General features: G+C 37.9%; 2 protein-coding genes across 7 annotated transcripts; one reads left to right on the forward strand and one right to left on the reverse strand.

Moving 5' to 3' along the window:
* Positions 1–2604: 2604 nt before the first annotated feature.
* On the reverse strand, positions 2605–5047 carry LOC306852159 (ADP-ribosylation factor-like protein 3). Its single transcript, XM_079388825.1, has 6 exons — positions 4993–5047; positions 4432–4575; positions 3930–4046; positions 3792–3842; positions 3521–3706; positions 2605–3437 (listed from the first exon to the last, which is right to left on the reverse strand). Exons 1-6 carry the CDS (start codon positions 4993–4995, stop codon positions 3390–3392), a joined length of 549 nt encoding a protein of 182 aa, XP_079244951.1. The 5' UTR covers positions 4996–5047; the 3' UTR covers positions 2605–3389.
* Positions 5048–6065: 1018 nt separating this feature from the next.
* On the forward strand, positions 6066–12092 carry LOC306852712 (sideroflexin-2-like). Of its 6 annotated transcripts, none has more exons than XR_013782667.1 (12): positions 6066–6223; positions 7318–7500; positions 7583–7753; positions 7898–7996; positions 8204–8279; positions 8831–8916; positions 9011–9071; positions 9533–9599; positions 9714–9763; positions 10148–10197; positions 10306–10486; positions 10982–11934. XR_013782667.1 is itself a non-coding variant. In XM_079389778.1 (12 exons), exons 2-12 carry the CDS (start codon positions 7343–7345, stop codon positions 11079–11081), a joined length of 966 nt encoding a protein of 321 aa, XP_079245904.1. In that variant the 5' UTR covers positions 6066–6223; positions 7318–7342; the 3' UTR covers positions 11082–12092. The 6 variants fall into 6 exon arrangements, 2 of the variants coding, with proteins under 2 accessions (XP_079245904.1, XP_079245905.1); XR_013782668.1 differs by having other exon boundaries at positions 10148–10201; positions 10408–10490; positions 10982–11933; XR_013782669.1 differs by having other exon boundaries at positions 10148–10201; positions 10408–10486; positions 10982–11837.
* The last annotated feature ends 24 nt before the right edge of the window (positions 12093–12116 follow it).

Genomic DNA, 12116 nt, shown 5'->3' on the forward strand with positions numbered 1-12116 from the left:
TACATGGCCCCATCCATCCTCCCCTCAATACAGTGCAGTCGTCCTGTCCCCTTTGCAGAAAAGCACCCTCAAAGCATGAGGTTTCCACCCCCATGCTTCACGGTTGGGATGGTGTTCTTGGGATTGTACTCATCCTTCTTCCTCCAAACACAGCGAGTGAAGTTTATACCAAAAAGTTATATTTTGTCTCATCTGACCACATGACCTTCTCCCATGCCTCCTCTGGATCATCCAGATGGTCTTTGGCAAACTTCAGACGGGCCTGGACATGTGCTGGCTTGAGCAGGGGGACCTTGCGCCGCGCTGGGTGTAGTGTGTTACTAATGGTAACCGTTGAGACTGTAGTCCCAGCTCTCTTCAGGTCATTGACCAGGTCCTCCCGTGTAGTTCTAGGCTGATCCCTCATCTTTCTCAGGATCATTGATACTCCACGAGGCGAGATCTTGCATGGAGCCTCAGTCCGAGGGAGATTGACAGTCATCTTGAATTTCTTCCATTTTCTAATAATTGCGCCAACAGTTGTTACCTTCTCACCAAACTGTTTGCTATTAGCCCATCCCAGCCCATCCACAGCTCTTTGGTCTTGCCCATATAGTGGAGAGGCTGGAGTCTGATTGATTGAGTGTGTGAACAAGTGTCTTTTATACAGGTAACGAGTTCAACAGGTGCAATTAATACAGGTAATGAGTGGAGGATAGAAGGGCTTCTTAAAGACAAACTAACAGGTCTGTGAGAGCCAGAATTCTTGCTGGTTGGTAGGTGATGCAATACTTATTTCATGCATTAAAGTGTTAGTTAATTATTTAAAAATCATACCATGTGATTTTCTGGATTTGTTTTTAGATACTTTCTCTCACAGTTGAGGTGTACCTACGAGGAAAATTACAGATCTCTCCATTCTTTGTAAGTGGGAAAACTTGAAAAATCGGCAGTGTATCAAACACTTATTTGCCCCGCTGTATATACACTCACCTAAAGGATTATTAGGAACACCATACTAATACTGTGTTTGACCCCCTTTCACCTTCAGAACTGCCTTAATTCTACGTGGCATTGATTCAACAAGCTGCTGAAAGCATTCTTTAGAAATGTTGGCCCATATTGATAGGATAGCATCTTGCAGTTGATGGAGATTTGTGGGATGCACATCCAGGGCACGAAGCTCCCGTACCACCACATCCCAAAGATGCTCTATTGGGTTGAGATCTGGTGACTGTGGGGGCCATTTTAGTACAGTGAACTCATTGTCATGTTCAAGAAACCAATTTGAAATGATTCGAGCTTTGTGACATGGTGCATTATCCTGCTGGAAGTAGCCATCAGAGGATGGGTACATGGTGGTCATAAAGGGATGGACATGGTCAGAAACAATGCTCAGGTAGGCCATGGCATTTAAACGATGCCCAATTGGCACTAAAGGGCCTAAAGTGTGCCAAGAAAACATCCCCCACACCATTACACCACCACCACCAGCCTGCACAGTGGTAACAAGGCATGATGGATCCATGTTCTCATTCTGTTTACGCCAAATTCTGACTCTACCATCTGAATGTCTCAACAGAAATCGAGACTCATCAGACCAGGCAACATTTTTCCAGTCTTCAACCGTCCAATTTTGGTGAGCTCGTGCAAATTGTAGCCTCTTTTTCCTGTTTGTAGTGGAGATGAGTGGTACCCGGTGGGGTCTTCTGCTGTTGTAGCCCATCCGCCTCAAGGTTGTGCGTGTTGTGGCTTCACAAATGCTTTGCTGCATACCTCGGTTGTAACGAGTGGTTATTTCAGTCAAAGTTGCTCTTCTATCAGCTTGAATCAGTCGGCCCATTCTCCTCTGACCTCTAGCATCAACAAGGCATTTTCGCCCACAGGACTGCCGCATACTGGATGTTTTTCCCTTTTCACACCATTCTTTGTAAACCCTAGAAATGGTTGTGCGTGAAAATCCCAGTAACTGAGCAGATGAAATGTGAAATACTCAGACCGGCCCGTCTGGCACCAACAACCATGCCACGCTCAAAATTGCTTAAATCACCTTTCTTTTCCATTCTGACATTCAGTTTGGAGTTCAGGAGATTGTCTTGACCAGGACCACACCCCTAAATGCATTGAAGCAACTGCCATGTGATTGGTTGATTAGATAATTGCATTAATGAGAAATTGAACAGGTGTTCCTAATAATCCTTTAGGTGAGTGTATATGTGTGTGTGTATACACACACCCTTAGAAGAGCAGTGAAATAATAGAATATCAGGAACTTGCAAATAAAATAATGCCAGAATGGTAAACGTGGACAATAGTGCCACCTATATAACACTTATGTATTCTGAAGGATTAGTCTCAGTTTTTATTATGTGTCTTTCCCGTAAAAATGAATAACATACAAGATATACCATGTGGTTTCAGATGGCATTGGATAATGAGCAATATCACGTGTGTGTGAAGTGTGTCAACACCTCTGTCAACACCATATGCTGTGAGAGTGTGCGTCTGACAGATATACTAACGTATTAGCATTGCTGCAATGACTCCATTTCACATCAAACAAAGAAACATAAATGTATGGTTACATACTCTAAAAGAATTCTCAACCAATAAATCATCACACTTGCACGTTTTCAGTATTTTACTCAGGATACTTCAGTAATTTCACACACATCACGACATTCAGAGAAGCTACAGAAATAATCTTGATGTGATGACGACAGACGTCCTCTTGTACTCGTCAGTGTATAGATTACAGCTGTACAGGCCACTTACATTATAGAGCTCTAAGAAATGCTGGATTTGTAAAATTTGACATATGCAGAAAATAATTTGATATTTGGACATTATTTACATTTAATTATCAAAAACATCCTATTGATGGTGCCCTTTTATTTTGTATATACTGATGTTTGTTGTATGTTGCATTTGGGTACCGTAATTCTTATCTCTGTTACTCTCAGGAAAACTTATAAAAATATGACCGTAGATGGAGTAACAAGAGTGTTATATCAGTGAATAATGCCAGTATGGAAGGACAACGGCTGAACTGAATGATGAAGGCTGTCACTTTTTAAATGTCTCAGTAACAAAATCCTCTAAATAACTATAACATTCAATATAAAAACACAAGTCATTCATCTCAAGAAATGAAGGCAGAATGAATTAAGATTTGAAGTATACTAAAGAAAACAAGTCAAATCTGAAATCACATTCTTAATTTTGAGTTTAAAAGACTAGTGAAAGGATACTACTAATTTGAACTCATTGTATGGATACTGGAGTAAACAGGCCCAAAAGGAGAGGCAAAAATGAATTTAAATCGTTGTGAAGGGATGCCTTCATTTCTTATACCTACTGACAGTTTTTTTTAAGTCATGACTATAGTCCCTCCTGCTTGGAAAACAGCTCTATTTCCTCTTAGCGTTCACACTCTTGCAGACCCAGTTCATGCCATCCTGAAACAACATTTGAGTCAGTTAATCCAAATACTGTTTTGAAGTCAAATTTGACAAACAACAAAATGTACTTCCAAACCAACCTGGACTCCTTCTCCTGTGAGGGCAGAACAGGACTGGATCTGCCACACTCGGTCTCTGATAGTGTGCAAATTCAAACCCTCGGCTATCTCGGACGCGGGGGCTGCTGTGAGCAGGTCCTGCTTATTTGCGAACACTAGAACTGGGACACCGCTGAGTTTTTCTTCATCAAGTAACTCAGCCAGCTCCTGCATGCAGATCAATTCACTTATTTAAACACTGAAAGCTTAAATTGCTTGGAATAGTGAAGAAATAATAGCGACGAAACATCACCTGTCCGGTTTCCTCAAATCTTTTGCGGTCTGCACTATCAATAACGTAAATCTGAAATCAAAAAGAGTGTCCAATTAACAACGTGTTTGGAATCAAAGTGGATTGTGGGATGACTTTTAATCGGACAAATGATCTCACCAGTACATCTGTGTTCTCAAAGTAGTTCCTCCAGTAAGGTCTAATTTTTCGCTGACCACCGATATCCCACACATTTAATTTGAATCCTTGCGACTGGACGCTCTTGATATTGAAACCCTACAGAGAAAGAAAAATAGTTACTAAACTTGCTTTGGTAATAAAATGCAGCTGATTCAGTAAATGACTCTAACTGGCTTTATGTAACCACAGGGTCACCATACGCCACTTTTTCCCAGATATGTCCAGGCCAAGACTTCTAAACTGCCTAAAATGTCTGGGCTTTGGCATTGCTACAGTCCTCATTCATTATATGAAAGCATATTTTCATTTGTTTGACCGCAAGCCACGATTATGTATAATGCCCTGCGCACTATTGGTGGAATCACTTTTCAGTCAGGTATGAAAACAACAGCAACAAAGCCAAACTCAGGACATTTAAGGCAATTTAGAAATCCCGGGCCAGGAAAAGAGGACTTATGGTCACCCTAACTAATTATATCACCTGTGTTGGGGTAATATGAGTGATGTCCTCAGATGCCAGCTGTTTCAGTAAGGTGGTCTTGCCACCATTGTCTAACCCCAGAAGCAATATCCGCACCTCCTGGTCGGGGGTGCTTTTGAGTTTGCGTAAAATTGATAACAAACCCTGAAAACCAAGTAAAAAGCGCAGATTATACAAGGCTCCGAGTTTATGCACGAGCACGAGCATCAACAAACAAACAATTCAATTCAAGAATTCAAGAAGAGCAGTGAATGTTCAGGGGATGTGTAATTAAAGAAAATAGATCTTTATATAGTTTCCCCATAAAACAGGAATAAAAAGAGACTTAAGTTGCAATACTTAAGCGATTCTCGAACAGTCGTGACACCTAAACAGTCCTGCAAGCTAATCTCATCCACGACCGAGAACCGCTGCTCATCTTTAATAACAGATCCACAATTCTCCTCAGACATCACAGCTAACCGGGCTCAATTTTACAATGTGACGGAGATGAGAATGATGAATCTCGAACAAAAAGCGACTACAGGTAAGAATATGTTTATTGTAAGCGCTTTAACTCACCATCTTGTGATTCTGCCTCCGAGACGCCGCTGAGGGTTACTAAGGGGAAGAGGGGATGACGTGGTACGCAAAAAATACGTGCCTTCCAAGAAGGGTTAAAAGTGACGTAGTACACAGAAAACATTTAGCTGCTAACCGATTTAAACTAATGATAGCCGTTAATGCCGTTTCGAATTATACATTTTAATACAGAAATAAGTACATTCATTTTTTTATTAATTAATAAATTAATATTAATCTTTTTAAGCTGCTGAGGTGATCTCAACAGATATAATTTACACACAGATCACATAGGATGTGTGGAACTGGAAGAGGATTTCCTAAAAAATATTCTATAATTTAGTGTATGATGCGTAATACATATTACACATTACAAGTAAAATCACTTTAGTAAAAGTATCAGAACGAATCGGTGGTTATTAGTAAAATAATAAAAGCTACATGTTACAAATACTTCAGTACAATAGGGGGATCTTAATTCATGTCTGTATAAGAATATTAAAGAAATTAATTGTATAATAGAAAATCAATATATTCAATCAATAGTGTTGCATTTTTAAAGGATATAAAGCATCATAAGACCGCTCTGAATCGTTCATGAATCGTTCACGAATCGAACTGAATCGCTTTGAATCGTTCATGAATCGAACTGAATCGCTTTGAATCGTACTGAATCATACTGAGCAGTTCTCGAGTCAGCAGCAGCACCACTGAACTGAACCACTGAATTTGCATGCTAGTAACAAGCACACTACTGATACAATTCCTGCTACAAATAAATATATATGCCAGAAATGATAAAGCGTGGTGGTATGCTATTCCGAATTCAGCTCACGACTCACTGAACCGAGAGTCGTCCTTTTCCGACAACATTTGGAGTGAACTGTGGTTGCTTGCTTCTAAATGCCTTTTTGTTTTTTATGAGCTGAATCGAACTGGGACTTATCAACTATGTTTTACTGAAAACACTTTTTACAGCATGCAATTTAATGACGCACAACATTAGCTGAATCAGTTGGTTTCGAATCATCTCTTTGAACTGTTCGAGAGAACCGATTCGCTGAAATGAGTCTGATCAGTGTTCTTCTCTTCAGGGATTGGAAGGGAGAATGCCACGTGCTCGTCTACAGTTGCAAGCCCACATCATCACACAGTGCTTAACCCACTTAATTTTTTTACTACTACTGCAGCGCCACGAGATATAAACAAGAGTGTCACGTCAATTATAAAGGTATTTTCATGCGACGCATTTGATATTTATAGTTTTGTCTGATTTGTTTTGACAGCGCACATCCGGGTGCTTGTGTACAGTGAACATGAAGCTGCTGGACAACTTACAGTCTTTCTGATACAGTCTGCTTTCTAATTAGCTGCTACTTTGTGTAATGCAATTTCAGTGCATTGTTAGTTTTATGAAAATGCTTAATGTTTGAGAAATCTTGAACGCATACTTTGTTATGCCTCTTAAGAAATTACATGTCGAGGTCTGTTTCCTTATACATCTTGGTAACATATTAACCTAGTTGGTATAGTTAGCTGTACATAGTTGTATTAGTTTCATGATATTTTATTTTAATCACAGTAACGTACATGTTTAACACATTTTTCGGTTAAACTACCAGTAAATCAGGTTAAACCGGTAAGGAAACAAATTAACAAAAATAGTCTTGACAAGTTGGGACCCATTGAAAGTCATTCTTTGTTTGTTTGTTTTGTGTATTGCCTTTTGTGTACATGTGAATTCAATTCACTGCAGTAAATAGTGATATTACAAATGGTCCACCGTCACCTGCTTTAATCATGCATTGCTGTCATTTTGATATGTTTGTAATACATTGCATTAAAATATAACATATGCAGACTACACTTGATGTTGCAGTGTACTGATATTTATAGTATCCTCCACATTTTTAAGCCATATTGTTTGAGAGAAATTACTTAAGGATTACTGAAAACTTGTCACTCTCAGGAGTCTCTCACTTTAACTAGTCAAGATTATTGGTCAAGCCCCATGCCTTTTCCTGATATCCATCCATCTGTTTTCATAGCTGGCCTCACTGTAAGAGCTTTGGTTTTGACTTTCTTATCATAGCATTTGGAAATGCGCTGATTTGTTAGATGAGAAACCAGTTAGTTGAAAAATGACACTAATGAAGAGAGCAAATGAGCTCATATTTTCGTTTTAAGCACCTGTTGGACTAATTTAATCCGACATGTGACATTTGTTTTGTTCTGTGTGTCTTAGCATAGTCTATTCTCTATAGACTGGAACTGGAAATTATTAATGCATTGAATATTTCTTGTTTTCTGTTGTTTTTCACTCAGGCTCTTTGGAAGCAGAGAGAGAACCATGGAAGCTCTGAAGGGCTTTGATATCGATGCCCCACGCTGGGATCAATCCACGTTCATGGGCCGTCTCAAACACTTTTTCAACATCACTGACTGTCGCACTGTTCTGCTGCCTGACTCCAGACTAGACGAAGCCAAAGCTTTAGTGGAGAGCTGCAGGTGAGAAATGGATTGATTTGATGAGGTGATCTGTCTCTCATCTTCCTGTTTCTTACTTTCTGTCACTTCCTCTCTCCCCCAGAGCTGGCTCTGTTCCTCCTGGCACAACAGAGGAGCAGCTACACTATGCCAAGAAGCTGTATGACTCTGCATTTCATCCTGATACAGGTGACAGGATGAACCTGATAGGGAGAATGTCATTTCAGGTGCCTGGGGGTATGGCCATTACGGGGTTCATGCTTCAGTTTTACAGGTCAGTGCTAGAAATACAATTTTATATATAATTTTAGAAATAATATATATAATATATTTATAATTTATAATTTTTTATAGCAATATGCACTATATAATTTAACAGATAACCAGTTTTTTTTTTTTTTTTTGTATGGTCGTGTAGGACAGTTCCTGCTGTAGTGTTCTGGCAGTGGGTTAACCAGTCTTTCAATGCTCTGGTCAACTACACCAATCGCAATGCTGCCTCTCCCATCACTCCAAAGTAAGTTCCTGTGACTTCTTTCTTTCTTTGAACTTTACTCACTTGCAATATATTGTAGGCTTGCAGAGAGTATACCTCTTAAAATGTGACTGTCCCATGATACCTAGCGATTGATTAACAGATGTCTGGAAAGGAGCTTGGAATAACAGATAAGCTTTAGTAACAGATATGGGTTTTTGTTGTGTTGTGTGTATCTTCTTTTCTCAGGCAGATTGGAGTAGCTTATGTGACTGCAACAAGCACAGCACTGGCCACTGCAGTCGGGCTGAACCTCTACACAAAGGTATTACTCAGCCTCATATAAATAATTAAGGGAATACTCTATGTCTGCAGACAGGATCTGTGATATGCAGCTGATTACAATAGAAAATTTACAAACTGAATATTGTAATATAAGTTAGTGTGTAAAAATCATGTATAGTAATGTACTAACAGTGGTATGAAACTACAGCCATAAATATAATTATATATATAAATTATATATTATAATATACATTTAAATTATAAATTATATATAATAAATATATATTTATCACACACATCTATATACATACACAGGCGATACATAGTACTGATAATAAAAACATACAAAACTAATTATACATAATAGACATTAAATTCTATAAATATATTTACTTAAAAATAAATTATATGTTTACTTATATAATTGTTTAATTATTACATGTAGATCTGTATGAAAAATTCAAATTAAAGTTCAAATAAGTCAAGTTTTTTTCCTTTTGCCATCATCATCAGTTCAGTTGGCCAGTCATATCTGCAGTGGTTATACATCATCAATGTTTTATTTAGCATCTTTAAGCGTTGTCTCTTTAGAAAGCTCCTCCACTGGTGGCACGCTGGGTGCCGTTCGCTGCTGTGGCCGCGGCTAACTGTGTAAACATTCCAATGATGAGACAACAGTGAGACCTCTTATATCCTTCCATCTTTTATTTTGGTGGGTCTTACTAGGCTAGATATTAGTATATTCATACAGGTTTATTCTTTCCTATACAGGGAGATTTTGAATGGTATTGCTGTGACAGATGAAGATGGAAATAACCTGGGCCACTCAAGGGTGAGGAGCATTTATCTCACCTGATGAAACTAGTTACAGCTCTGCTCTGAAGTTTACATTCTCCATGCAAAATCTGTAAAATGTGTATCAGTTTAGAAAATAATATAATAAAACACTGTATTCTTTATTTAGTACTGCCCTGAAGAAACTGCTTATATTCCACATGACAAATTAATAACAGAAATTAAACGCCTACATACCGTTAATTTTTACATTACATCCTTGTATATCTTATATTGCATCTAAGATATCTATTATTGATATAACAATTTATTGTAATTTACATTTCATACATACCCGAGTATGTAAACTTATGAGCAGAACCTTTAGTTTAAATAGATCTGAATGCGTTTAGTGTTTAAAATAATCAGTTTAATGATAAGATGCCTTTTTTCCATTATAAGCATTCTCTGTTCTGAAGTTTCTGAATAAATACTGTATACTGTCTGTGCTTGTCAAAGAAAGCAGCTGTCAAGGGCATCACACAGGTGGTCATCTCTCGAGTTACCATGGCAGCGCCAGGCATGAGTAAGTGCAAAGAGTTTGGCCGGTGTTATCAGATCTCAGTGCTAAAATAAAGCAGCCCTCACCTCACCCACCATTCAATTTTGAATCCTGAGCTGCTTTCTTTGTTCTTTCCAGTCATACTCCCCATTATTATGCAGAGGCTGGAAAAATACAGATTCATGCAGGTGAGCCTGATGTTGTTTTGCATCCAAGGAGCACGCAATGGAAAGTAGAAGTGATAAAATAGCCAGTTTATGATCTGCAGGTGTTTCTGTTATAATATTCACTCTCTCTCAGACCTCAAAGCTGACATCTGTTGAGTCATTCTCATATAACAGTCAGTTATCATCAATGCATACAGGTTTTAGCTTTAGCTAATGGTTTAACGTACTTTATGTACGGTAGCATAATAATGTTTTCAATTATTAAGTCTTTACAAAGATAATCTTATTTTTTATTGTTCATTATATTATATTGGGATTCCTGAGTCTGTTAAGGCCCCTTGTTGTATGTGTATGATTTTATATTAAACATATTTGCATTTGTTTGTTTCTTCCAATCTGTTGCAGAAAATCACATTTCTTCATGGGCCACTGCAAGTCATGATGGTTGGCGTATTGTAAGTGATCACATTTCTTCTTACGAAAATAGCAAGGATTGATATGCTAAATATATGAGATCTTGTTTCAGTAGAAGAAATGACAACATGACCTTCTCTGTTTCACAGTCTGATCTTCATGGTGCCTGCAGCATGTTCACTGTTTCCTCAGAGATGGTAAATTTTGCATATATTGTATATGCTATTCAACATCTTTTTTTTTTTAAACAGATAGTATCTCTTCAAAGGAATATTTCACTCAAAAATGAAAATTTGCAGAAAATGTACTCACCCTCAGGGCATTCAAAATGTAGGTATGTTGGTTTCTTTACTGAAATTTAGCATTACATTACTTATTCACCAATGGATCCTCTGCAGTGAATGGGTGCCGTCAGAATGTCAGAACATTTTTAACTTCAAACTGTCCCTTTACAAGATTTTAATTGATAGACTGGAGTCTGTTGTGGATTATTGTGATAATTTTATCAACTGTTTGAACTCTCAATCTGACGGCACCCATTCACTGCAGAGGATCCATTGGTGAGCAATTGATGTAATTCTGAATTTCTCCAAATCTGTTTTAATGAAGAAACATACACATCTACAGTTTTAATTACTAGTTTTAATAGTAGTGACTAGAGCAAATATGGCATATTTTCATTATGGCATTAAGCTTATTCATGCAACTTTTTGCAGCTGCTTCTTCCATTATCTCTCTTTAAAATACTTCATTCAGATGTTTTCATGATAACTGTAGTCTCTGAGCCATACCGAACGAATCAATCATTTGCACTTTGATTTGCAGTTCTATAGCTGTATCCAAACTGGAACCTGAGCTAAGGGAATCCATCATTTCTCAGTATGGGAACCATGTCAGTTATGTCTACTTCAACAAGGGATTGTGAGTGCTGGCGAATCACAGACTGGATGCACGAATCATCAGCCAATTAGAAGCTCTTTGACAATTTTTGCTAAAGAAGTTGCTAAAAAGACGCTTTTAGATTTTAGGTTTTATTTCATAACCCAGAAAGAAGGTTTTTATGCACTAAAGAATAATTTATGGATAGTTTTTTACATTTGGCCCTGACTGCTGCAAAGAATCATTTTGATTTGTGAATTTTTTGTAATTTATAGACATTGGATAAACCTGGTCCAGTTGTCCTGTCATCCGTACCTGTTGTATATGATCTACCCTTTATAATCGGGAACAGATTGAAAAGTCTGAAAACTGTTTCCCTCTGATGCCAAATGCCGTCATTTACCACATACCTCTCTCAGGAAGAGTTTATTTGAATGGTTTAATGCTTTAATAGCCTCTAAAGCCATCAGTGAAATCATTTTATCAGGTTTTTCTTAATATGTCAGACCTTTAGGAATGCACAGTCAGATCATAAATGTTTACATTTGAAATACCAGTTACAAGCATAAAGTTCGGGAGAGTACAGCCTAATAAATATCAAAGAGTATGAGTATTTGAAAGAGTATTTTACGGTTAGAGTGTGCCTTAAAAAACATTCATTGCGCTCGTTGGGTCCATAGCCTGCCTTCGCTGTGAACTATCTGAGTTATGTACTTGTTTTCATCATTACAAGATGATGAAATAAACAGACAGCTGTTGAAATAAACCCCCCTGGTCTGTGATAACTCGTGGGAGTTGAACCAAAGTGGACCTTGTGTTTATTTTATCTACAACTGTGCGCTCGATATTCATTCCTGCCACATGAGGGCAGTATCTGATCATTAAAGTTTTGTGGAGGTAAATATGCAGCATTTCTGTCAAATATTCACACTGATGGGCTAAAATATACTATAAAGCCACCAGAAACCACCTTTTTAGGGCAATTTGAAATAAGTGAATTAATACATGTGAGTGTATGTGTGTGCATATATATATGATGAAATATACACAGAACCTTACTTCATGCAGAAATATAATTGAT

This window comes from Barbus barbus (genome assembly GCF_936440315.1).
Source record: "Barbus barbus genome assembly, chromosome: 32".
Lineage (NCBI taxonomy): Eukaryota > Metazoa > Chordata > Actinopteri > Cypriniformes > Cyprinidae > Barbus > Barbus barbus.

Bases quoted from the DNA above. Each gene is read 5' to 3' on its own strand.
- LOC306852159 (XM_079388825.1), bottom strand. The intron at 3,707-3,791 runs GTGATGTTTCGT...ATCTGCATGCAG, and splicing joins GATTTGAGGAAACCGGACAG to GAGCTGGCTGAGTTACTTGA. The intron at 3,438-3,520 runs GTTGGTTTGGAA...ATGTTGTTTCAG, and splicing joins TCACAGGAGAAGGAGTCCAG to GATGGCATGAACTGGGTCTG.
- LOC306852712 (XM_079389778.1), top strand. From the start codon at position 7,343: ATGGAAGCTCTGAAGGGCTTTGATATCGATGCCCCACGCTGGGATCAA. The intron at 8,280-8,830 runs GTATTACTCAGC...TTGTCTCTTTAG, and splicing joins GGCTGAACCTCTACACAAAG to AAAGCTCCTCCACTGGTGGC. The intron at 10,198-10,305 runs GTAAGTGATCAC...TCTGTTTCACAG, and splicing joins GTCATGATGGTTGGCGTATT to TCTGATCTTCATGGTGCCTG.